The following is a 25,935-nucleotide window of genomic DNA, read 5'->3' on the forward strand; positions in this document are numbered from 1 at the left end:
TCCAGCCTGGTGCCTGGATACAAGGAAGCCTTGTCAGTGTTAGCTGGTGTCATTCTTGTTACGAGTAGCAGGCTATTATTTTGCTTATCTTTAGAAACAAAACAGTGTTTAAAACCATGAGGATCAGCAAGGCTTACCCAGAGCCCTGCTCTGCATAGTTTCTGGGAACTTCTGTGCTTTCTGGTTATGTTATTTCACTCATTAATCTAGACACTATCTCTGGAGCACGTGCCCTGAGAGAGGCCCTGTGCTCTTCCTGGCTGCCCGTCGCCATCCTGTTGAGCTTGCTCCAGCCTCGCTCCTCACCTGGGAGGCAGGGGTCAGTGGGCTTGGTGGTGGCTCACACATGACTCTGCCAGCTTCTGCAGTGACAGCTTCATTTGTGTGGAACAGGAGAAAGATCACAGACTTTGTGGCCAACCACCTGTGGTTGCCTTTGGCCTCACGTCTGGCTAGCTATGTGGCTCTGGGCATGTGTTTAACCCCTCTGGGCCTTAGTTTCCCATATATAACTGGGGGACCCCCATGCTGACCTCGGGGAGCTGCTGTCGTGAAGGCTGATCTATGGAGCTCTGCTGGGCTCTGACTCTGAGCTAGCATTCATCTCCCTCTCTTGTTGTCTCTGGAGTCCTTGAAAAGCCTGAGCGGAGTCCACGAACCTTGAAATGCTTTCTGGCTGTGTGGCTTTGGTTGCTTTGTGACCCAGGGCCACTTCTAGGCAGGCTTCCCAGCACACGGTGACACTCTTCTTGAGGAAGTTCCTCCTTAGCAGAAAACCTTAGCTGGGGACAGACAGGCTCGGGTGGAAAATCCAGTGCCTGCACCACTTTGAGTGACCATTGGAAATAATAAAACGAGTGCTCTGAAATCATTTTCTCCTCCATTGGTTTCAGAAAAAGAAAATTATTGGTTGTGTCACAAGGAACTTTAGAGTCTTTTGTGCACATTGAAATCACTAGGTGACAGCTGCAGTCTGAACATGGGTGAAGCCTCTTATCTACCCTGCCCCTTGCAGAGGAAACCTTGTCATAAGGTGCACTTGAGGTGTCTAGCTGTGTGGCCTGTCTGCTGGCACGGGGAGCGGGAGAGACCCACGCCCCCTCCTGCCCCAGCAGTGCACCCCTGCTGTTCTCCTGATGCCTCTGGCCCTCAGCAGGAACAGTCCTTCTGCAGATTCTCGGGGACAGGTGGCCCTGGAGGCTACCCTTGAGATGGGGGTATGACTCTGAGGGTGGCCCCCTTCCTGGAGACCCTGGAGCCTTTGCTCTGAAGTTAGCTCTTGAGACCTGGACTGTGTCCCTCATGTTCACAGCCCCCGCCTAGGCAGGCCCTGCACCAAGTGATCGCCTGTGATTGACAGCTGTGTGCCTCAGGGCATGGGCCACTCCTCAGGAGGAAATGTGCTCTGCCTCCTGGAGGGCCTGGCCAGCTTCTTTGGAAGCTAATAAAGCAAGTACTGCACCTGATCTTCAACATTCACTAAAAACCACAGGTGGCTGAGCAGCCCTGGAAGACACACAGAGGGTTTTTATTGAAGAGATATTAACTTCAAATCAGAAACCTGCATGTCTTAGGGCTGAGAGGGTTACTTTTAAGTCTGTTGCTTACATATGGGAAAAGGCCCAGAGAAAGGAGGTGACTGACCCAGGGTTACCAGCCAGGATTGATACCGTCTGGATTGCTGCAGGGGGAAGCTGGGCTCGGTGCCACACCCAGGGGTCCCTGACTTGCCAGGAAGGTGCCCCTTTGAGGCTCTCAAGCTTCAGCACACTGTCAAGGACACCCCCACAGGGTGCCTCACCCAGCTGCTTCCCCAGAGTGTGTTCAGTCACACAGGACCCGCCCAGGCTTGTCCCTTTGATGTGCAGGAATTAAACAGGGCAGGGGCTGCACTGGGACTGGCTCTGCACCAGGCACTCTAGTCCTCTCCTTGGTCTCAGCACTCTCCGCCCCTGTGGGGCCAGCCTTCCTCCTCCTCCCCTGTCCTCAGCCCCTGGTCCCTCTGTCCTTTCTGTCCCTCCTTCTCCCTTTCCTCACGCCTGGCAGCAGGCCAGCCTCACCCTGGCTGGACCTGTCGCCCGTCCCCCGTGGGGAGCTGCAGGAGACAGGCTTGGGTGACGCAGAGTTGGAATCCAGACAAGTTAGGAACCAATGGCCCAGGCCACAGGGGTCCCTGAGGAGACCAGAGGAGGCAGCCCCATTTCAGGCCAGCCTCTGCCTCTGCAGGCCTCCCTTCCTCCCCTTCTCTGTGAGACCACACAGCTGGTCTTTTTTTGGAAAGGAATTCCTGTGGAGACCCTGGACCCGGAGGGAGAGGAATGCTCTGGCCTGGATGAGCTGCTAGACCCTGAGGTCAGATCGGAGGTCAGGATGGTCATTTCTGTTGCTGCGCAGCACCCAGGCCCCCTCTGTCCCCAGGAGCTGCTGGCCACGCAGGGCCTTGGATTCCTCCCTGTAAGAGGCAGGGCTGGTGCGAGTGCTGGCTGGCTCATACTGCCAGCCGGCACCCGCGGCAAGCTTCTCTGGAGCTTGTCCAGGTTGGACCTGGCTCTGACTGCTCCCACCATGATCTTCACCATGTTCCAGGGCTTTCCTGTTGCAAATGGCTTTGCAGTTAAATCCCAGGGTCCCTCAGGAGTTTCCCTCTGCGGCCTCTCTCCTCCGTCTTATAAGTGGCTGGCTTTTCCCCAGATCTTTGGGGATGGGCACATTTCTGGAAAATTGTTCCTGTTTGGCAATGAAACAGATTCTGGAGGGGACAGTCACTCTGCAGGGCTGAACTTTTCCAGAGTTGTCCCCAGGGCTGTTGGGAGCTCTCCAGAGCCTCAAAATGATCTTGATCACCTCTGACCCTCACTGGCTCCTCTCCCCTGCCGAGCTCGGGGCCCCTTCCTGCGTGTGTGTGCCTGCCTTGAGCTGCCACCTGCCTCTTCCCTGTCATTACTTCAGGTTAGTGGCAGACAGGAAAGTGGGACAGCTCTGCCCAGGATTATGCATTGAGAGCTCATAGCCTTCGAGCAGGGCCTGACGGACTCACCAGTAACTGTGCAAAGCACACGTTGCCCCATGGAGGCTGGCCACGTGCTGAGTGCCGGCTTGAGTGTGTATCAGTTCTTCATGTTCAGGCCAGGAGGCCATGATAGTTTAGTTCCCATTTTGCAGATGAAAAAAAATCAGGTCACAGATCATTAAGTCTATGGCCTGAGGTCATGACGCTGGCAGGTTGAGCTGGATTGAAGGGCAGGTCCAAAGCCTTGGGGACCTTTGACTGCTGGGAAAGCATTTTTGCTGCACCCCACCTCTCTGCCCAGTTGAGACTCCCTGGGCTCCGTAGGCAGGCAGCCAGGGAGGAGGTGGCTGCAGATCCTGGCGACTTGGCCTCCATGAATGGCTCTTTCTTATAGCAATGGTGATGGATGGGATGGTCACCTGGAGCACGCTTCCTGTGCTGTAGGGCATGCAGAAAAGCTGTTATTAACAAAAATAAGGTTGATGATGAACTCACTACAGAGTTAAGGGTGCTTTAAAAATAGCTAAAAATCTGCTTGTGTTTTTTTTTGGCGCTCATTTTGGGCCAGCGGGGAAGGTCTCGCCAACCATGCTTAGAGAGTCCTTGCTGCCGACAGAGCACAGAGAAGGTGTCCCAGGCGTCAGGAAGAATGATCTAGGGCAAGGTGACTGTTGGAGAGGACTGTGGGAGGGGCTTGCTCAAGGAGAGGGAGCCAGGAGGAAGTGACAGAAACTCTGAAGAGAGGCGGAGGTGGGGAGTGGGGTCAGTTGTCCCCAAACTGACACAAAACAGCTGCGGTTGTCCTAAACACATACTTGTCAGGAGATAATGTGGTGTGAGGGTCTGGGCAGCTGCATCCTGATTTGGGACTGGCTCCCATGGCGGTTTCCAGCATCGCCTGCTTCTGGTGTTACGCGGCTCCCTTAGGGAGCAAGCGCTGGCTCCATGGAGTCCCTGCATCGTGGGTGAATCACTTTGGCCTGGGTTGCTCCTGCTGTGTTTCACCCATACAAACACATTTTTTGGAACTCATAAACCTACAATGATTGCAGGTTAACTCTGTAGAGTCTCCATAACCTGGAGGAGAGCAGATGGTGTAGCTTTGATGGCGTCACAAGCCACCCCCCGAGCTCAGTGACTCTGAACAGCTGTCCTTCAGTTTTTCTCCACGGCCATAGGGGTGGCCTGGGGTGGGCTGGGGGCCAGCAGCTCTTGGTCGGGCTCAACCAGGTGGCCCTGCACCACTCACCTCTCACTCTCCTCTCGGCCCAACCAAGCACAGAGGCCAGAGGGCACGTGGACACACAGGGCCCATGTTAAGGGCTTCAACTGGCAACGTGGACTCCTACACCTCATTCTGTTCGCCAAAGCAAGTCGCCCAAGCCAAGCCACAGGATGAAGGGCTAGTTCTCTCCTTTTGCTGAAGGAACTACAAAGCCATTCATGTGGCAAAGGGCCTGAATCGATAAGGAGTAATAAACGGGGCTCCGTAATGCAAATAGCTACAAACTACTGTTTATCTAATACGTGTGGGCCAGGACGATGCTTCTGTAATATTAGCTAACGTTTTTGAATACTTACTAAGGGCTAGACACTTTTTAAAGCACTTTACATGAATTAGTTCATTTAATGTGACAATAGAGATCTGATGATCATTTCCTGTCACGTCTGAGGAGACAGGGAGAGAGAGGTTGAATGTCCTGCTCAAGGTCAAACGTGGGCACCTTGGTTCCAAACTTCAGGCTCTTAACTCAGACACTGTGGGGGATTTGCTGCTGGTCCCTGATGCCATCTGGGAGTATAAAGGCCCAGATAGCTTAAGTGACTTGTCTGAGGTCCCTAGGTAGATGGGAGTTTGGAATTCAGACCTGGGTGATGGCTGTGTCCTTTCCACCAGGCGGAGGCTGGTGAGTGTCAATCAGGGAGTGTGGCTTTGTTCTGATTAATGACCATGATGTGCTCAAAATTGTCAGACTCCAGGTATATGATTGAAATTGCCGAGGTTTTTGGGCAGAACTCTGGTTTTGTTAGCTTTCTTCTGGGTCTCAGCAACAACCTTCTGATATCTTCGAGCTAAATGTAAAAAAAAATTCCTTGCTCCACTTTTTGATTAATATTCCTTGAAAGAAAAATGTGTTTCCACATATATAGCCTGAAGAGAGACGCCAGCATCCAGACGTCCCAATCTGAAGGAGGCTTTGTGTTTTAGTAAAGGTTAATTAAGATCCATCGGATTTTCCCCCTTAAAATATAAAAGTAAAACAATATAATTAGCTATTTTTTTCCTTTTCCCCCAAGGGCGGATTTAAATGTTCTACCTAAATGAAGCTATTTATTTAAATCTGTCCAGATTTCCTTTGAAGTTTCACATACCTTTCTTCTGCTTTATCAGCTTATAGCTACAATAATTTAATAAGTTTTTCCTGGGGTGAAATTGGACGCCCTTTATCGATCTTCCACTGAGGGGGCATTCAATTACTTCATCTGAAGTGGTATTTCTGGGTCTCTCAATTACAAGTTTGTTATAAATGGCTTGCTAATGATGCCTGGGGTGCACAGGTTAACAGGGGCACCCAAGCAGAGGTGAGTAATTGGAGGCTTTCTATTTGGGGAGTAGCTATCTGATCTCACAGTGGCGCCGTGCTCCTGCAGCAGGGGCCTGCACCCATAGGGCACAGAATGGAGCCCAGCTGGGCAGCCATTGAGCTGAAATGCACACCTGAGGACGGGAGCTGATGTGGGCATGGGAATGCCGAGTGCCCCGTGTACTGTGGGTCCGCTGGCACCAACATGGACATTCTAGACAGGTGGTGCGCAGGGGTACGCACTGCGTACTTTTGAAGGAAGAACACCTTGAGTGCCAGCTTTCTGAACAATGGCCCGTGGGATAATCCATGGCATGTGGAAGAGGCCAGTTACGGACCTTGATTGCAATCTGCTTTCCTTCCTGCAGAGTCGTGGTAATTTGATGATTTAATTTTTCTTCCCCGAGTTATTTAATAGCTACACGGATTGTACAGGTCGCTTTGAAAGAACATGCAGTGTGCCTCCCTCCACATTCTGGCTCTCAGGGAAGCCAAGCTCTGGCCTCTGCCTCCTCACCAATCTGGTCCCTGTGCCCCACCAGCCCACGCCCCTAAAGGCCTGCCCTCCAGGAGTACTCAGTGGCCTGGACCCCCTGCTGCTCTCCACAGGCTCCGCCTCCTCTGGTCTCCCTGGGACTGGCTCCTTCTTGACCTTCAGGCTTTAGCTCGGGCGTCCCCCCTGATGTTAGTTCTCTGGTCACCCTGTGTTTGGATTCCTTCCCCTCCGGTGGCCGTTCTTGCCTGGGTTGACTATCCCCTCCAAGGGACATGTGACCACGTCTGAAGACGTTTCTGGTTGTCACATCTAAGGGGAGGGGTGCTCCTGGCATCTATAAGTAGAGGTCAGGGGTGCTGCCCAATGTCCTGCAGTGCGGGGGACAGTGCCCTTGGCATGGAATCGGCTGGCCCAGGCAGGGTGCAGTGAGAACCCGGCCTGTGGACTTCCTGGGTTCCACCTGTCGGTCCTCACACGCACCTTCTTTATACCTGTCCCAGGTGCGACAGAGCTCAGCCAGGAAAAAGTGCCCCTCTGGGCCACCTCTGCACCAGCTCATCATGGGAGGGCTTGTCTGGAAGCCTCAACTCAGGGCTCCCGCTCGCTCCCACGGGCACCAGCCATGTACCGGCCTGGCTGTGAGATGGGAGTTTACCCACCTGCACGGAGGCATATTTTACGTGCTATACAGTGTGTTTTGGTAAAATCTAAGATTTTTTTTTTTTTTCTCAAAGAGGACACCCAGGGGTGTTTCCAACACCATCAAATTATGTACCTCCTGACTGCAGCTGGAGGTCACTACTTCCCGGAGTTCATGGGCTCAAGTGCGCCCCACTTTGGGCACCAGTCAGGAGTACTGGGTCCCCAGGGCACATGCCTATGTCCAAATGGCCAGCAAGGTGGGGGATTCCCACGGCAGCCTGTGTGGACTTTGTAACTCCCCTGAGTGACCGAGGGTCCTCAGGAAAGGGCTCCTCCCGCCATCCACAGTGTATCACAGAAGTGGCAGCTCAGGAGCTGACAGGGGGACAGATACCAGGGCGTGCCCAGGAGGACCGTCTCACAACACGGGAGGTGGTTCTGCGCTGTCCCTCTGCATGCCCACGTCCCCGAGCAACCCCGTGGCTCCCTGTTCTTTAGGGGCTTCTGTGGAGGTCCCATTATCGTAGCACGAGTTGACGATCACCTCACTGGCTGCTGCTATGACCTCAATCCCCAAATTCCTACCAGGAACGTGGGGGATCTGGGCTGAAAGTTCCAAGCTTCTAACCAAGGCTTGTCTTTTTGGTGACCAGTCCCTCTCCTGAAGACACCTAGATGTTCACGGAGGGTCACCTCATTAGCATAGGTTCACGTGTTCTTGGAAGAGGCTTGTGAATGACAAAACATGCTTCCAGCTTCTTGGGCGCTGAGCACTCCAAGGATTCAGAAACTGGCTGGGAGGAGGCCAAGTGTGTATTTCTATGTATACACACCCCCAACCTGCAGTGGCTTCAGGCCCCACCCCTGAGCATGCCTGAAGAAGAGTCTTTTCCACGAGGGAGTGAATGGATGAATGAATGATTGACAGGAGCAGAGAGTACATTGTATCTGAGTGTTTTCCCAGGGGTTCAACACACCTCCAGTTGTGGGCCTTCTCTGTGGTCAGAGGCCAGCCTTGCAGGAGCTGCGCTGGCTGCAAGGTGCAGCTGTCCAGCAGACAGCAGGCCTGGTCCCTCAGTCGCCCGCCTGTCGCGCCCCTGACTCCCCAAGTTTGTTTATGTTGCTTGGAATAAGATCCTTTTGCTCTTGGTTAGAATGTTTTGCCCATTCTTTCGGGTCCAGATTATGTACATTCCTGTCCTGAGGCTTCAAAGCCCATGTTTGTTTGTTTGTTTGTTTTAAAAAAGAATCTAATTAGGCCTTCTGCAGAGAGAGGCTGCAGGGTGCAGACTCCCTTCCTCGGAGCTCCTGGTTGAGTCTCATTTTGACCCCACGTGGCCTGGACTTTGGCATGTGAGAAAATGTTTTCTTGGCTTTAGTGATGGACTTTCCGAGTAGGGGATCTTGCCCTTTTGTTTCTTTGGTTTGGAAGAATTGTTTGTACCAAGTAATGGGTCAGGGGTGATTAAGCCAGCTGAAGCAGAGGTCTGGGCTTGAGGTCCCCCACATGCCCTCCAGCTTCCCTGGGGGATGCAAAAGGCCAGAGCCCAAGCCTTCTGGCCTGGCTCTGAGACCAGCTCCTCCCACCTTCCCTCTGTCCAACCTCACGGCCCACGCGCCTGCCCCAGCCTTTCAGCCCGGGCTCACCAGCTCTTCTCATGCTGGTTCCTTGAGACTTTATGAACATTGTTTGGTCAATTCTGTTTTGCAAATTTCGTGAATTCTCTTCCTTGTGGCATAGACATTATTAGCATAGTAAAGCCCCGCTTTACGAATCCCATGTCATCTTGTCCATCTCACCTTTTCTCCGAATAATGGGAGCGTGAATACTTACTGACAGCACGCAGAACCTGGGCTTTTCGGTGCAAGGGAAGGTTTCTTCTGGAAAGTTCTGATTGGTCCGACCTCTAGCCAGGACAAGGAGACTCTAATGAAGGGTAGATTGATGCCACCTCTGGGGACAGGATTGTTTGAGGGGTGTGTGAGGAGAGGATTGTCAATCACTAAGGAAAGTTCATGTGGCCGAGGGTCTTCCTTCTGGGATTGCATTTCAAATATCCATGGCGTTCATGACAATTTTAAATCATAATAGTTATCATCATCATTGATGATATGGTTATCAATGTTATGTAACTTTTATGGGATGTTAAATCTGTGTTGGGCTTTATGCAAACATATTATAGCTAATTCAGTACTTGTTACAAACTTATAAGAGAGTGGCCAAGGCTCCAAGAGGTTGGGTGTCTCGCTCAAGGCCACGCAGCCAGTAAGAGGATCTACCAAGGTGAGAAACCAAGTAGGCCTCTTTGTTTTGCTCACTCGGTGCTCCTTTTAAGACATCCACAAAGAAATGTCTTTTGGGCAACAATACATTTTACAACCACAGGACTGTGTTAATGGATCTTTAAGAATCATGTCTTCCCCAGGATGACGGAAGTGGAAAATTATTTCAGGACCTGAAGTGTTTCGCTGCTCAGGGGAACACTGTACGTTGGACTTAATTGCTTAATAACTTAAAGCCAAATGGTTTTTTATATGATACACTCCGCTGAAGGAGAGAATCATTTCATTGTTTTAAATTTTCATTAACTTTTGCTTCCGAAGCTGATAGTAAAGGTTAGCTCCAGCAAAAGACGGTGGATACTGTTGGGAGGGAAAGGCTCTGTTTCTCTGTGTTCCTATCCTAACGGTTCTCCTGATTATTCTTCAGCTTTTACCACTGACTTGAAGGCACTAATATCTGAATTTGTCCCTCCAGTTCATAGTCATTGGCTGGAGAGAGGCTGGGAACGGCTGCAGAACCCTGGGGCGGAGACGCCTTAACTTAGTGAGAAGGCGGAGACACTGGGGGGTGGGGGACAGCCCAGAGCCAGGCGTCCCACGTGCTGCTGCTGGTGTTGGTGGCTGGGCCACAGTTGTTGGCAGAGATTGAATTCCAAAGCCAAGTGCGGGGACTCGAAACCTCTCCCTTTCTCCTATAGGATCTTGCGACTCGGTTGAGACCAAGCAGGCTTGGCTGGAATTGAGAAGAGGAGGAGAGAAACGAACAGCCATTCCTGTCTGGAAGAGCGTCCCTGGGCTCTTGCTCTTACCATGTAACCCAGTCAGTCTTCTTTCTTTATGTTTAGGTAATTGGACATTTTTAAGAGCTTTCTCCCCACGAAGAGGAAACATCCCAAAGGAACACAGGATGTGACCGTGGAAACCCTCATGGGCAACTCTGTGGGTGGCGCGCCAGTCCGGGGCTGCCGGAGATCATGAGCGCTCCTGATGTGCGGCGTGACCCCACGCTCCCCAGCGATACTGCTCGTGGTGTGATGGGGAAAACCTGAGGGACCGGCAGAAGCGCTCCCCGCCTTCCCGATGTCGTGGCTGCTGTAGAACATGACCATCGGGGTCACTTCCCCTTGCTGTCTTGCAGAGTCAAGCCAAAGCATGTGCTTCCCGCTCCTCCCTCGTGGGTTCCTGCTGCGTCTCGGTCTGTCTCTGCTGCCTTCCCACCATCTGATGTAATCGCAGGACATCCATAAGGCTTCCCGGCACTCCCTGGGGCTCACCCATGGCTGGCTAAGCCTCAGTCCAAGGGCACTACCATGAGGCCCTGCATCAACCGCTGCCTACAGCTGTTAGCCGACGACACACACAGACAGCAGGTCAGCTGCCCAGGGGGCCCCCACCAGGGTCACCAGGCGTGCCCCGCATGCAAAGGAGAAAACAAGATCCTGCTTCGCGTGGACAGTAAACAGATGAACTTGCTCGCTGTTCTTGAAGTGAGGACCGAAGGGAACGAGGCCTGGGGCGGGTTTCTGCGCTTTAAGAAGGGGAAGCGATGCAGCCTGGTGTTTGGACTGGTCATAATGACCTTGGTGATGGCTTCCTACATCCTTTCTGGGGCCCACCAGGAGCTTCTCATCTCGTCTCCTTTCCACTACGGGGGCTTCCCCAGCAACCCCAGCTTGCTGGACGGTGAAAACCCAAGCGACCTGAAGGAGCATCACCACCAGCCCCCCGTGAATAACGTGTCCTACGTCAAGGACTATCCCAGCATCCAGCTCGTCATCAGCAGCATCACCGCCAGGATCGAGTTCACCACCAGGCAGCTCCCCGACCTGCAAGACCTCAGGAGGCAGGAGCTGCACGTGAGTAGCCTCTCGCCCACCTCCACTGGTGGACTTTAAGAGAGGGTTGCTTCCTTTTCCAGCCCCATTTCTTGAGGAGAGTGGGGATGAGTTGACAGGCTGCTGATCAGGGCGCACTGTCTGCTCATGTGAGAAACACCAGGAAGGGGGTTTGAAGTCCTGAGCAGCTCAGCTAGAGATATTTAAGGACCGCCCCCCCTCATGATTGCCTTCTAGGACTTCTTGCTTGAAACAGAGCCGTGGTGGCCACCGTCGGTTTTGTAGGTGGCCATCATTTGGAATTTTAAAGTTAGGCTCAATTTCACTTTCAATAATTCTATGCTTATCGATGTTTCGATGCTATTTAAATGTACGACTAACAAGAAAGGTCCCAACTACTTAATTTAGATTGCTGTGTGTGTGGGAGAGATACATCATGATAGGATGGATTTTAACTAAGTCTTTATCTACATTTATCTTCATTTAATCTCCTTTTCTCTCCATTTTTTTTGGTTTTTATTTTTGGAAAAAGAAAACATAGTCATTGGCTGCCTACCAAGTTTAGCTGTTAATCGCTGTCAAACACAGTTCAGATTGGAGCACACACGGGGATTGGGGCGCGATGGCATGGTGGTGGCAATCTTTCTGCTAACTCTTCCTCCCTGGGGGCCGCTCTCCCTTTTCTCTTCTCATTGCAGATGTTCTCGGTCATCCCCTCTAAGTTCCTGCCCAACAGCAAGAGCCCCTGCTGGTACGAGGAGTTCTCGGGGAGGAACACCACTGACCCCTACCTGACCAACTCCTACGTGCTCTACTCCAAGCGCTTCCGCTCCACTTTCGATGCGCTGCGCAAGGCTTTCTGGGGCCACCTGTCGCATGCGCACGGCAAGCACTTCCGCCTGCGCTGCCTGCCGCACTTCTACATCATCGGGCAGCCCAAGTGCGGGACCACTGACCTCTACGACCGCCTGCGGCTGCACCCGGAGGTGAAGTTCTCGGCCATCAAGGAGCCGCACTGGTGGACCCGGAAGCGCTTTGGTGCGTTTGGTGGCTCCTTGCAGCTGCCCTCTGGTTCATTCCTCCCCTGAAGTGGGCAGGGCTGGGCCGTTGAGGAGGTGGGCCATTTATGAGACAGTTGCCTCCGTCAGTTTAGTGTTACTGTAACAAAATACCAGAGGCTGGGTAGCTTACAAGGAAAGAGATTTATTTGACTCAGGATTCTGAGGGTTGAAGGGTCCACACAGCATGGTGCTGGTCTTCTGGGAGAGCCCTTGGCTGCACGATGACATGGCCTGGAAATAGAAGGGAACTGGCCATGTGCCGCAGAGGCCAAGCGATGGGATGGCCTGGCTTCCTGAAGAACACTTGTCAGGGTCGGGCAAAGGTCGGAGGAAGAGACCACCAAGAGACTCGTCTCATGCAAAAGCAAAGGGGTTTATTGGGGGGGGGGGACCAGCATGCTGGGGCCCAGAGTTCTCCTGAGAGAAACTGGAGCCCCGAGTACAGCTTAAGCAGAGTTTTTATACAGCGTTTGAGCAGGGAAGTTCATACGGCAGTTAGGGTGCGAGAGTGGGGTTGTTACAAAATAACCATTACAGAATAATCATGGGTTTTGTCAGGGGGTGTTGGGCCAGGGTACATTTTGACATAAGTAACTGTTTTTAACATAAGTTCCGGGTTCCAGGAAGACAGAACTTAAACTTACAGAAAAGCAAAACTTAAGAGAAAAACTTAAATTTAACCTTTACACACTCTCATGCGAGACCCCCGCTGATCCCTTCCAGGAAGGGCCTCCCTGACCTGGGCACCTCTGAAGGGCCCCGCCACCCAGCCTCACCACCCCCAGGCTGGAACCCGTCCCCAGCCACGGGCCAGCCGAGGGCAGGGCAAGGGAACAGTGCAGATCGGGTAGCTCTTCCCAACCTAAAGCGTCTTGGCAGGTGACCCCTGCAGTGAGCAGGGAGGGCCGGGCCCCGGCCTAGCAGAGCTCTGGGCAGTGGCAGCCAGCACCTGCTCTGGGCTGCTTCCTGGAGCCCCACACGTGGAGGAGACGCAGCTGCCCTGGGCCCAGCTCCTCTGGCCTGCCCTGACTGCCGCACAAGTACCAAGTGCCACTGGGACCACCGAGACCCTGCTTTCTAGCCGCTTGGCCTCAGGGCTGACCATGGACCCAGCCCCAAGCATCCTGTGGCCCTCGGGTCACTCTTTCCTCTCGGTGACCTTTCCCTTCTGCCAGGAGACGTTTGGTCATGGAGCTAAGGGGCCATACCCGGCCCGTTGTCTGCCAGAGTCTGGGAGGCCCCAGGGCGTGCTCTGCATGAGGACCAGGCTGCCTAGAGAGAGCCTCAAGGGTCTTCCTTAGACCAGCTTCTGAGTGCTTCCTGACCCATGCCTGGGCTCACCCTTTGGCTGTCAGCCTGGGGCGGGTGAAGGTGTGTTTCTTTTGTGGTTTCCCAGTGCTGCATGGCAGCCAGGGCTTCACCATGTTGAGCCCACGCCCCGCTGTTGGGTACACTCCCCTCTGGGCCACTGTTCCCCTTAATGCAAACCAGCTGGCCACTGACAGGACAGGCAAGGACAGGGTGTGCCTGGGACACTGGTGCTGCTTGGACACCTTGAAGCTCATGTTGTTTTGACCCGACTCTTTCCACTTATGCTCACCCGGACGGCTATGGTGTCTGGGGGTGTGTTTTAAATGTTCACAAGTGAAATTTCCCATTTTTAAAGCAAGGGCCAAGTTGGCTGATCCCAGAACCCGTGTCCATCGAGGGCAAGATCATGGCTCTTGACATTTGGACTGATGGCACGTAGGTGACCAAGAGGAAGAGGACAGGGTGTCACCTCCTGACTGCTACCCTGTGTGTGTCCTGGGTGTTGGAGCTGCCTGGACACGTTAGCATCTCAGCGGGTACACACGGCAGCCAGTCCCGAGCTCCGGCCCACCACATAGACACATTGTAGCTCTTCAGTAGGTCCCCAGCCTTTGGTGCCTTCCACCCCATGAAGCATGTGTGCCTTGGAACCGGGCAGCCAGTTGGCTGAGGCATCCTCCACCCAGGTCCCCCTCTGATGTGTACCTGGGCCGAGCCTTTGGCTGCTGCAGTTGGGCCCCGGGGGCCCTTAACCCGTCTAAGGTCATTCTCCAGGAAGCCGCCATCCTAGCAGTGACAGTTTGTCCTGAGTAACTTTGGCTTCTTGGCTCCTGTAGGAATTGTCCGCCTTCGAGATGGGCTGCGAGACCGCTACCCTGTGGAAGATTACCTGGACCTCTTTGATTTGGCCGCACAGCAGATCCATCAGGGCCTGCAGGCCGGCTCAGCAAGGGAGCCGAGCGAGATGAACAAAATCATTATTGGTACGGTGTCTGCGTGGCCCCCAGGGCTGGGCGGGGTTGGGGGGTCTTCTCTGGGGTCCTGGCTCAGCTCTGCCTCACCTGCAGAGCCCTTGCCAATGGCTGCAGGGACCATTGAGCCTCCAACTCCCCACCTGGCTATCACTCTTAGGCCTGTGTAAAATGTTCACCTCGTTTGAAACATCAGTACAAAGCAGAAAAGCCGAGTCCATTTGTAACTCCAAGCAGACTCAATATGGCTGAAATGACTTTTTTTTTTTTAAGTTTCCATGTCTGTTTTTACTTAAATTAAGTAGGGGTATGTGACATGGCTTCTTGTATAATCTACTGATTTAAGTTTGGAGGATCATAACTGCAACCATTTAGCCAGGCAGAGTGGTGCTAAATGGTGGTAAATCCCAGCGGCTTGGGGGGCTGAGACAGGAGGATGGCAAGTTCAAAGCCAGCCTCAGCAATGGTGAGGTGCTAAGCAACTCAGTGAGACTCTGTCTCTAAGTAAAATACAAAATAAGGCTGGGGATGCTGCTCAGTGGTTGAGTGTTCCTGAGTTCAATCCCTGGAAAGACCCCTCCCCCAATTGCAACCAATTAGTCATTGATTTAATACTTTAGCTTTGATAACTGGGTTGCTGGGGCTGCATGAGGCTGGAGACGGCATTCCCTGACATGGACAGAACTCAGTGTAGCATCTTTGGACTAATTGCTGATTAAAAGACCCTGCCTGGTCCACCAAATGACTTTGCATTCAAATTGAGGTTTTTTGATTAAGTCTTTCTTTTTTTAAATGCAAGTGTGTCTTATTAAAAATCAATATGTCTATGCTCTTAAGGATTATTGCATATATTTAGGTTTATACATGATATTTTGATATGATCACCATAGCCAGCAAATTAGCATGTTTGTCTCCTTGAATAGTTGTCTGTGTATTTTTTATTGTAAGAGCACCTAAAATTTTTTTTTTTTTTTGGCAAATTTCCAGTATCCCATACAAGTCATCAACTCTGGTCATCAGGTCGCATTCTGTCTCTGGACTTATTTTTCCAACATATCTAACTGGATGAGGCTGGCTGATGTGTTCTGAAAGATGGACATTTAATCTTACATATTGCTGAAGCTGGTTACTTGTGGCAGTGGTCTAATTTTTTGTCTTCCTAGACCTATTATATCTTGATTCTCCAGGTTAAATGAGCCTCTGAGTGAGCAGGATGAATTCAGATCAGCCGCTCAATGAGAACTCCTCCTTGCATGCCCATGTCCAGGGAGCAGGCATATGTGCCCCAAACCTGAAGGATCGATTTTTTTTTCAAAGTCAGAAATAAGTCACCGGGAGCCAGTGAGATTGTTACCCAGCCCACCTCCCCCTACACCACCTGCAGTATGAATTGGCCGTTACTTATTTATGCATTGCAAAATCAGGGCGAACACCCCAAACAGTAAGTCTAATTAATATTTTGCCACAATGCACATGACGTGTGCTTCTGGGAGAAGTCTCAGGTTCTATGAAGGAGCCACAAACATTCACACAGGGCCAGGAAACAGAGACTTAGGTAATGAATGAAAAAGGAAAGCCTTTGTTTGGTTTCCTAATTTTAGTTATGGCTATATTTAAAAAAAAAAAAGAAAGAAAGAAAGAAGAAGAAGAAATAAAAATACCACACTGATAGTTACTTCAAGCAGAGTTGGGTGCGTTTCGTGGCAGCCTGTGGCATGATAAGCAGGTGCAGAGGCAGAGGCAGAGTGGACATCTGGTCCTGCCTGTCACCACCCGTGACACCACTCTGTGCCATGTGAAGAGTCAGGCCTCTGTCCTGGGCTCAGTAGACACATCTGTGAGATGGGATTGTTGGGCCAGGCCAGTTCTAGGCTTTGCCCAACTCTGATGCAGGATTCAGTTCTGCCTCGGCCCTTCTCCCCTGTTAGGTCCTCAGCAGAGATGGACGGTCTCATCACCATGGCTACGGGTCAGAGGGGGTCCTTCCTCTGCAGTGAGAGGCACCCAGGGCTCAGGACCCAGGTGGATAGATTCCACGGGTAGGGGCTTTGGCATGTGGGAAGGCCCCTGACTACTTGTGGGGCATTGGCCCTAACTCTTCTTAGCACCCTCAAGTGGTACCGATGGCTTCTTGAACTGTTCCCTGGACTGTGAGGGCCAAGAGGGGAGGGCCATGCCGGTCTCATTTCCCTCTGTCCCAGCACCTGTCACGAAGCAGGGTGCCGATTAGACATCAAATGATGGTTCCCAGGTGGGTGAGGGATGGATGACGGACAGATGGCAGACAGGCAGAGGGACACAGGGACACATGCCTCTGTGGCTCTGGACCAGTTCCCTTGGAGAGCTGACATAATTGGTGCCAGTCTAGATTCAGATGCTGCACCTGTCTTTCACGCTCTCTTTTTCATGTGAGTAGATGCTCAGAAGCCTCCCGATGGACTGGTCTTTTCTGTATCTGAGGGTGTCATGACTTAAAAACCAGAGAGGGAGGGGAAAGGCCAGAACAGAAACGAGACCATGTGCCTTGACTCGGATTTCCCCGAGGAGGTGGCTTGGAGGTTGTCAGAGAAGCCTGTGCCCCGTTCAGGAAAGCGAGCATAGAACGCGTTGATGGCCTTTCTTTCTCAATCTCGGAAGACAGTCCTAACAGACTCGAAAAAACAAACCAGAAAACGGGATCGGTTCAGTGTCGGTGGGAGGGAGCCTTGTCCAAATGCCTGCTCTGGCCTTACCTCTGTCCTCCGGGTGCATTCAGCTCTTTCATCCTTTGGTCACATGGACGGTGATAACCGGGCTGGGGCCTGTTCACCAGCCAGCACTGAGTGAGTGCCAGCTGTGTGCAGACAGGGGAGGGGGTGGGCAGGGACAGATGGTCTTTCAGAGACAGATGCGAGGCTGAGGCCCCTGAGGTTCTGGTGGTCTTCCCGTGCTGGGTCCTAGAGTGTACCCGCGACCAGCCACCGGGGAGTCAGGAAGACAGCCGAGCTGTGCCCAACTCCCTGTAGAGGGTTGGCGTCCCCAGACTATTCCTTGCTCCCTGATGTGTCTTAGAGGCTTTCCAAATGCCACAGAGCTGTGTGCTGCCAGCGGCTAAACGCTGTGAAAGGCAGGGTCTGAGTGCTGGTCATGGTTGTATTTCTGTTCACCCTGGAAGACGGGCTGGGGGCGGAGGACGCTCAGTGTTCTGTGGACTGCCTGAGTCTCCAGACAGAGGTCCTTGGGGTGGGGGCAGGAGCCAGGTGGTGGTGGGGGGCGCTGGCTCTCCTCTCCCTGGAGTCCATCTGCTGGCCACGGCTGACCGGCTCATCTGTCATGGCTATTGAAGAGGGAGGCAGGCGAGCCTGGCTGGGCCTCTGGCTCACTCGCTGGGAGCCCGTACCCCAGCCGGCAGCTGCTCAGTTGCGGGGCTTTCCGTTTCCAGGGGAGGCCAGCGCCTCCACCATGTGGGACAACAATGCCTGGACCTTCTTCTACGACAACAGCACGGATGGGGAGCCGCCATTCCTGACCCAGGACTTCATTCACGCCTTTCAGCCACATGCCAAGCTGATTGTCATGCTCAGGGACCCCGTGGAGAGGTGAGCTTTTGGGGTGAAGTGAAAAGGCACTTGGGAAAGCAGCATTTCCCCAGCACAAACAAGACTTTGCTTCTTAAAAAAAAAAAATAAACTAGCTTAACTCGCAATGCCACTGCTATTTCTTATGTAAATGTTATTCCCAGGGCGAGCCTCCTGCCTTTAAACAAACCATAGATTGTTTTCTTAGCAGTTCTGACCCTGGTCTGTGGCCTTGGCCCCTGACACTTTGACCTGGGGACATGGGGTGCTTTCTGCTGTCAGGGCTTGGGCACAGCTTGGGATCAGGGATATTGGTGTCCTCTGTGTGGTCTTACTTCTTCGGACTCTGTTGATGCCCTTTTCCTTAATAGCCCTGACTGGGAGCTCTCCAGCTGTCCTTGACACCAAAAGGAAGAAGAATGACGAGCTTTGCCTTTGCAGTCAGGGGTCGGTCACTGGAATGAGGCAGAGCCCACTCCATAGTGGACAGACTGTCCAGGGATGGCCTGCCTGCTGCTGGGAGGCCTGGACCTTAGTATTTAGTCCAGCGTTCCCTCTAAATGCCACCGCATCAGGCACAAGGTGGGCCTCCGGCCTGCCCTCCTGGGATGCCAGTCTACACCAGGCCGCTCAGCGTTTCTGGCTTTGAGAGTGGGTCCATCTTGGGGCCATCTACACTTTGGTCCCATTTCTTCTCCTTACAGCCACATCGTCAGGCCTATTATTTCCAAATGGGGAGAACCTGCCAGAGGTTTGGAGATGGGGTCACAGCCCTTCATGTCTTGTTTTCCTTGGGGCCAACGACATTTTGTTATGGGTTCAGTCGGGCTCCCCAAAAGGCATTCTGAAGTCCTGAGCCCCAGTGTTTGCAGCTGTGGCCTCATTTGGAAATAAGGTCTTTGCAGATGAGGTCAGACTGAACAGTGTTGGTGGGACGCTGTCCCTCCCTAAGGCACAGGGTGCAAGCCAGGTAAGAGGTGGGAGTGTTGTAGCCTCAAGGCAGGGAATGCCAAGGATGGTGGGCAAGGCAGAGGCAGGGAGACAGGCGCGGCTGATTCTCCTCGGAACCCCCAGGAGGAGCCAGCTGTGCCAACACCTGGCCCCAGGCTCCAGCTCCCTGAGAGATGGAGGAGATTCCTGTTGTCAGGTGCCCCCCGTGTATGGCGATCTGGCTCAGTGGCCCTTGGAAACACGCACACTGGAGTTCTCACCTCCTGGCCCCGATTCTAACAAGAGTCATGTTTGTTGTGGAAAATGCTAGAAATCACATTGAAGCACTTTAAAGAAAAAACTGTCATCAGATCACCTATAGTCTCCCACCAAGATAACGACCATCTAAATCCTGGTGTGTTCTCGCCCCGACTTCTTTTCTGTGCAGGCCACTGGGTGCCACTCGAGGGCTTGCTCGGAAGTCCACCCTGCTGAGTGGACGTCCACATCCTCTAGACCTCCACATCCCTCCTGCGGAGTCACTTCTGAGTGGGCGGTCAGGGGAGAGCTGGGCTGTGCGTCCCTTGGCACTGGGCAGGAGGGAGCCTGTTGTAAACGGGGCAGTTCACTCTCTGCACACCTCCCAGCCTTGGGAGCCAGTCTGCCCAGATCTGGGAGGGCCATGTCCCACCTGCCAGTCCCCACACTGCCGAGGCAGGAATCGGGCTCCTCTCCTCAGGGAGCAGGCCGGCCTCTCTGGCCCAGAACGGTTGACGAGCGGCGGTGCTGTCCTGCAGACGGGCTGCCTGACCATGGGCCTTCCGAGGACAGGTCCCGAGGTGTCTTCACAGCTGCTCCTTCTCTGGCCCCCATGCGGCCCAGCCCCCTGTTCAAGTTCACAGGGTGGGATGTTCTCAGGCCTGTGCCTCTGCTCACCATGTGTCTTCCTGCCACTTCTCCTGGTTCCTTCTGAGGACCGTCAGACTGTGTCCAGCCTTGTGGCCCCAGAGTGAGAGCAGCAGGTGGGGGTAGCTCTCTGGACAGTTGGTCTGGCCTGGCCTGAGTGTGTGCCATCCCTGCTCTGGCCTGGGGGGATTGGTGCTCCCGGGCTGGGCTGGCCCTGCAGACAGGCATGGCCAGGGCGTGTCGTGGTCCTGCAGACTCAACAGGAGCTGGAGGGGACAGAGGGAGCAACCCTGAGTGGCGAGGGCCATGGAGCTGGCGGAGCCAAGGTCAGGCTGGGCTTCAAGGCTGGGCAAGGGCTTGTCATGGGAACAGGAAGGAAGGTGGGCCACGGGGAAGCCAGGGGGGAAGTGGGCACACGGTGAGCCTTGGGCAGGGAGGGCAGCCATGCTGTCCAGGCTCAGCAGGAGCAGGACCTGACCGACTCGCCCCAGCCCCAAGTCGGCCTCTGGAGGAGGCTCGGGCCCACGCTGTCCTTCCAGAAGCCGTAAAAAACCCCACCACCACCACCACCAATACCAACAACAAACACCCTGTTCTAGGAACGGGAGGCACAGGCTTCTCCCTCCTTAGTCCTCAACTTGATAGAAATACTTGGTCAGTTTAAGCACTTATCGAACCCTGCCTCATGCTGGGTGCTGAGTATTGCGTGGTGGTCCTGTGCCTGCCCCCTGGGAGCAGAGGAGTGGCATGGACCCTGGCATGGCCACTGTGACGGGGCCAAGGCCAGGAGGGCAGGCGGTGGGGCAGCGGTGATGTCCAGCGGTCCTTGCTGGCCCCCTGTGAGGAACCCCTGCTCTTTGCTGGCTGTTAACTGGAGGCTGCTCCCAGGCCCTGGCCACCAGGCTTTCCATTGTGGCCATGGGCTTCATGAGAGAAGCAAGGAACAAGGTGGCCAGTCAGAAGTGGTGGTCATTTGCAACCTGATCACGGGTGTGACAGCCCTTCCGGGGAGCTGTATCTCATTGGCCAGATGCAAGTCACTGTCCTGTCACACTTCCATGCCTCGGGGTCAGTCACCCCTCACCTGGCTCTCGGCATTCCCCACCACATGCTCAGGACGCTGGTGCAGGGCTCTGCAGCCCAGGGAAGAGTGACTTTCAGCCACAGCAGGACTGGACGTTCATGTGCACGTTTTCCCTGTGAGTTACTGACAGCAGCAGCTGTCTCTTGGATTCTTAGACATTTATAAAATGTGCAACAGTAGGAATCTCTCCTTTGAGCCTGTGACCCAAGGGCTATCTGAAGTGGCTGGCCCTGTCCCCATCCTGGCCAGAAAGGATGATAAATACGAGTGCTTAGGTCACTCTTGAAGAAACAAACGCTCAGAGCCGAGTTCCCATTAGTCTAACTGGCTCCTGGGCCGTTGACCCACTTCAGTCATCCCGTGAACTTGTCCTTCTGCAATAGGAGATTCCTTGGGCTGCTGGACGGCAGTTGGATCTGTCCAGATTGTTCTTTTCCTTCTGCAAATCAGTTTGGTGGGGGAGGGGATTATGTCTAGTTTTAGATTCACATTTAGCCTTTATTTCTATCATTGATCAAAGATAAGGGAGTTTGAAAATGTTGGACTTGGGAGCCAGGCTGAATCACATTTAAGTTTCTGGAGAAGAATATAAAGGGTAAGGCCTCCCCCCACCCCGCCCCAGGAAAATAGAGGAATGATGGGAGGAAGTGGGTAGGATGGTTCATGTGGCAGAGGCCGGCCAAGAATTCTTGTTCCAAGCTTCTCTCCATAAGAGATTGCTGCAATTCAGAACTAAAAAAATACATTCCTATGCTAAATTGGCTCACTTAATTAAAAAGAAGCCACCAATTACAAGCAGATTTTCTTCATTTAATTCTTCTCTTAAATGGTAAAGATGGCTCTTTTCAAATGCACTCTCCTAGCCTCCTGCTTCTTCATTTGTGAGCTGGTGGTAGATTTTGCTTAACTGGGGAGAGGGGTACAGCCCATGCAATGTGAAGAAACAGCTGGGAGATGCTTCTCCTCCCCCCGCCCCTGAAATCTTGCTTTCCTCTCCATTCCAGAGACCTTTGCGTTCTAGAGACCCCCACCTGCTAGGGGGGTTATGGTGTCGACATTTTGCTTCTGCTTATAGTCTCCGCACAGTGCCCAGCAAGGGCCACCACAGGAATGACTGGTCTTTCGTTCCGTGGTGATGGGTCCACCAGGAAGGAGAACTCAGCTCCATTAGGAAGTAGAACTTGATTTCCACCCAGTCCCTCGAGCCTGGGAACCGGGTGGCTGTTTTTCTTGGTCTGCTTACAAACACTGATGTTCAGACAGCTCCCTGGTTGGTTAAATGATTAATCAACGTATGAGAAGACTCTAGGAAGGGAAGGCGGGGTTTAATGAAGTGCATCTGTTTATAGGCCATTGTTCTTGGGGACACGGTATTTAGACAGGAATCCCAGTTTCATTGATTTCACGGGGTCTGCAGAGAGCTGTAGGCGTGTGCTGGAGCAGCTTCTGATGCAGAGAGCCTGCGTGCATGGGAGGTGTGCGGGTCCGGAGATGAGAGGGGCGTGTTGCCCGGGCGGGCTGCGCTGGAACGCTGGCTTTCCTGCTCACTGGCTTTGTGACCTGGGCAAGTTACTTGACCTCCCGAGCTTCATTTCCTCCTCAGTAAAATGGGGGAGGCATAGTTTTACCTTTAGGACTGAGAATGAAATGACTTAGTATATGTAGTGATGTGTTTAAACAGTGCTGACCAATGGGAAATATTATATAATTATTAGCTACTGTTATGCATCAGTAATAGTAGTAATAATAACCAACAGGATGCTCCCTGAGTCTCTGTTGAGTGCCCTTGATGTGCCAGAGGCCTTAGGTACCTGGGCACTGCCATCCATACCAACCACCTTCATGACGTCTGCGACAATCAGGGGCAGGACAGTCCTCTGTGCAATAAATGACCCAGCACCCATGTAGCTGGGCTGCGGCCTGGCTTTGCCCTCTGGACCTGTCCTCATTTGGGCTGTGCCAGCAGGTGAGAGGGCAGTCATGATGGGCCCAGAGGTGAGGTGCCTGGGCTCAGTGGGGTTAAGTCACCTCCCCAGAATCGCACCGTTAATGTGCAGCGAGGCTGGATTCCACCACCCAGGCGTTTCACCCTGGGTGGGCTGTGTTGGTGGCCAGGATGCACACTCTGGTCCACTGTTCCTGTGCAGGGGGCTTCTGGGGGCACTTTTGGGGTAGTCCCTGTTAGCAGCATTGGGGACAGAGGAAGCTGGGTGGGGCTCTGATGCAGTCACAACGGAGACCACAGTCAACCCTCGTGGCACTGTGGGGGCTAGGATGGACTTCTGAGCTGCCCCCATTTGAGGCTTCTCCTCTCCATCAGCCCCTGGAATGGGCTGCCTGGGACACTCCCCACGTCTTTTCAGCTGAGGGCAGTTCCTGGGGACTGGACTGGGAGCCATCAGCAGGATGACCTTCCAGTTTTGCAAAGACTGTGGTGGGCAGCAAAGACCCAGTCTTTGTGGTGCCTGACCAGGACCAGCCTCATCTGCTGGGCTCTGCATGGCAGGGAGCAAGATGCCAGCCAGCCCCAGGACAAGAACCAGCATGGGCGGAAGGGAGCTGGGCGGATGGTGCCTCTGAGCTGTTCACACTTCTGACTTGAGACCCTCTGGCTGTGCAGCCTGTGCCGAAGCCCTCCTCCAGCAGCGGGGCCTCTCTGGGCCTGGAAATGCCGAGTGAGTGTGCAGATGTGTCCTGGTTCAGGGAGCCGGCCCCCCGACGCCTGTAGCCCTCACTCTGTGGCAGAGTTGCCGAGGACTCAAACGCAGGCTCTTCCCAGGGCTGCCAGTTAACTCCTGGTCCTTCCAAAGGAGGTTAGGAGGGCAGCCTGGGAGAGAAAGGTGGAGACAGGAGGCCCACGGACTCTGAGCCTCCCTCGCTGCCTCCCTCCAGTGCTCCCTTCCTGGGCCTCCGCTGCGGCTGGGCACCATCTGGAAGGAGCGTGGCACTGTCTTAGCTGCTGCCCATTGAGTTCCTGGTGAGCTCGGGTGTTTGGCTGCTGGGAACTGCCTGTTTGGGTGTCACCAATACTCCTCTCTAGGGGCCCTAGAAATGGCCTGAAATCACTTTAATAGGGCTGAACTGTCCAGCTGCCAAGGGCCAGGGGGTGGCCTTAGTCCACAGAGCAGGGGTGACGGGCAGCAGCAACCAGGCCGCAGAGACAGCCGGGGCCCTTGTGAGGAGGCTCCCCTCTGAAGACCACTCTGGGTGGATGGTAAGGGGCCCTGCTTGGGTATTGGTGGGAGAGAAGCCACCAAGCTGGGAGCCCCCCAGTGTCCCACACTGCTCCTTTGGGGATGTGTTTGCCAAGCCCTGGGCCACCCCGTGTCTGCCCACAGTAACTGTTTGGAAAGGGCGGTTCCCTGCGGGAAGGTGTGAGGCTTGCCACATGGGGATAGAGCCGCACTGTTCCTCTACCTGAGAAGACACGGAGCTGGGAGAGGTGTTCCGACAGGCCAGGGCTGGGCAGGGGACTCTGGGCAGCAGGGAGAGTTGGGTGACCTGGGGTGCCTGCAGTGCAGTGGCCACAGCTTGGCTGGGAGGTCCCAGCCAGACTTGGGGTCCAGGGGAGATGCTAGTCCTCCATGCATCTTAGTTTTCTCACCTGTAGAGACATCGTCAGCATGAGGGGTGCTTTGCAACCCACGAGCTGCTCGGAGGTACAGGGATGCTTGGTACGGCCAGAGAGTTTCCGTCTCCACTGGATGTGATGGAAGGCACAGGTGCGGGAGGAGCCTAGCTGTGCGTAGGAGCCTTGGCTTGTGAGGCCCCGGAACACCCACGGTTGGCTGCTGCCAGTTTTCCAGGTGCGCAGTTCCACAGACCCACTTGCCTTTCCTGACCGTGGGTGGCAACGGAGGTCCTCACGTTCACACCGAATGCTTGTTTGCTGCACTGTTACCCATGGTGATTGTTTATCAGCCTCCTGAGACTTTCTGAGTAGTTCTGTGAGAAAACTGACTTTGGCCTCCGAGTCATTGTGTACCTGGAGCAACAGAAGCATCCAGTGAAACCCAAGAACCACAGGCCCGAGCTCTTCAGCCATGGAGTTGTCTTCTCCCCTGAACCACGAGGGCCAACGTCACGGCCTGCAGGGTCAGGATTGGGGTCGGGCGGCCTGGGCTGCTCCTGGGCCACGTGAGCTCCGGGGGCTGCTCCTGAACCTCACCAGGTGTCCGTCTCCTGGGGGAGATGGGCTGGCAGATCTTGGGGTGGCTGTGAGGACATGCGTGGTGCCCAGTGCTGGCCTAGGGCATCAGGTTGGGCCACTAGCATCCACTTGGCTGGAAGCCCAGGGCTGCAGGCACTCAAGCCCACAGCTGGACAGCTCTCAGCCCTGGAGTCGCTGGACACAGGACCCGGGGCATCCTGCATCCAGGAAAGTGCTTACCACTGAGCTGCCCCCTGAGCCCCTGGCTTTGCTCTAACGGTCATCACTAGCTGACCTATCGGCTCCCAGCAGTGGTCCTTAAACATCACTGAGTGAGTTCAGCAGTGGCCTTGGGCACCCACCTGGATTTTCCATGGTGGGACCTTGAGGCGGGGGACATTGCTGCCACTCCTTTGTCCCCAGGAGGAGAGACATAGTTACCTTTAAAGGGAGCTTCTCCTTCCCAAGACCCTCTGGGCCCCAGGACCCCTACACCACACAGGAATGGGCCAAGCCGCACAGGCCTGAGCGCAGGCCCCTGCCACAGCTTCTAAAATAACCACAGCGCAGAAGGCTGGGGATGGGTTGGGGCTTATATTTGGAATCGCTGTTGGAAACAGTCCTGGCCAAGTGTCACACCATCTGTTCCAGTGGCTTGGAGAAGGAAAAGGGGTGGCTTGGCAGGAGGGGGCTGGGCAGTCCCCAAACTCAGGGCTGCCCAGGCGTCAGTTCCGCTGGGCTCCACCCTGCCCCAGAGCCCTCACCCGTCCAACCTCAGCTGCTGCTGCCACCGCCAAGGGCCACTGCCTTTTATGAAACGGGTCTTTGTTCCTGAATCTTCTACCCACTGGTCAGTCCTTCCAGAGGACAGAGGGGGTCTCCTTCCTGCCGAGTCTCTGCTTCCCCAGGGGAATCCTCTCTTTGTCCTTCACCATCTGGCACCCAGCTCCACAGGCTTTTGGGCCCCTTAGTGCCTGTCACTTGCCTCCACCCTCCCATGTTCTCCTCGCCTGTGTCTCTATTAATGCATCCCAAGGGTGCACGGGTGCTCCTGCCATGCCGTGGTGGTTCATCAGGAGCTTGAGTCGGCTGTACCCCTGTGTATTTTCCACAT

The 25,935-nt window shown here is 54.0% G+C and overlaps 1 protein-coding gene across 7 annotated transcripts in view; it reads left to right on the forward strand.

The window, feature by feature from the left end:
• Nucleotides 1–25,935, forward strand: part of Chst15 (carbohydrate sulfotransferase 15) — a 68,583-nt gene that overhangs the window by 31,565 nt on the left and 11,083 nt on the right. For 6 of the 7 annotated variants that reach the window (XM_078024693.1, XM_078024714.1, XM_078024697.1 and 3 more), the window contains exons 2-5: nt 9,862–10,872; nt 11,550–11,889; nt 14,060–14,206; nt 17,616–17,772. In XM_078024693.1, the coding sequence (XP_077880819.1) occupies nt 10,327–10,872; nt 11,550–11,889; nt 14,060–14,206; nt 17,616–17,772 (1,190 nt within the window). In that variant the 5' untranslated portion in view covers nt 9,862–10,326. Of the gene's footprint in view, nt 1–9,046; nt 9,220–9,861; nt 10,873–11,549; nt 11,890–14,059; nt 14,207–17,615; nt 17,773–25,935 lie in introns of those variants that run through there. The other variant, XM_040272103.2, reaches the window with a different exon arrangement.

Source organism: Ictidomys tridecemlineatus, chromosome 1 (genome assembly GCF_052094955.1).
Source record: "Ictidomys tridecemlineatus isolate mIctTri1 chromosome 1, mIctTri1.hap1, whole genome shotgun sequence".
Classification (NCBI taxonomy): Eukaryota; Metazoa; Chordata; class Mammalia; order Rodentia; family Sciuridae; genus Ictidomys; species Ictidomys tridecemlineatus.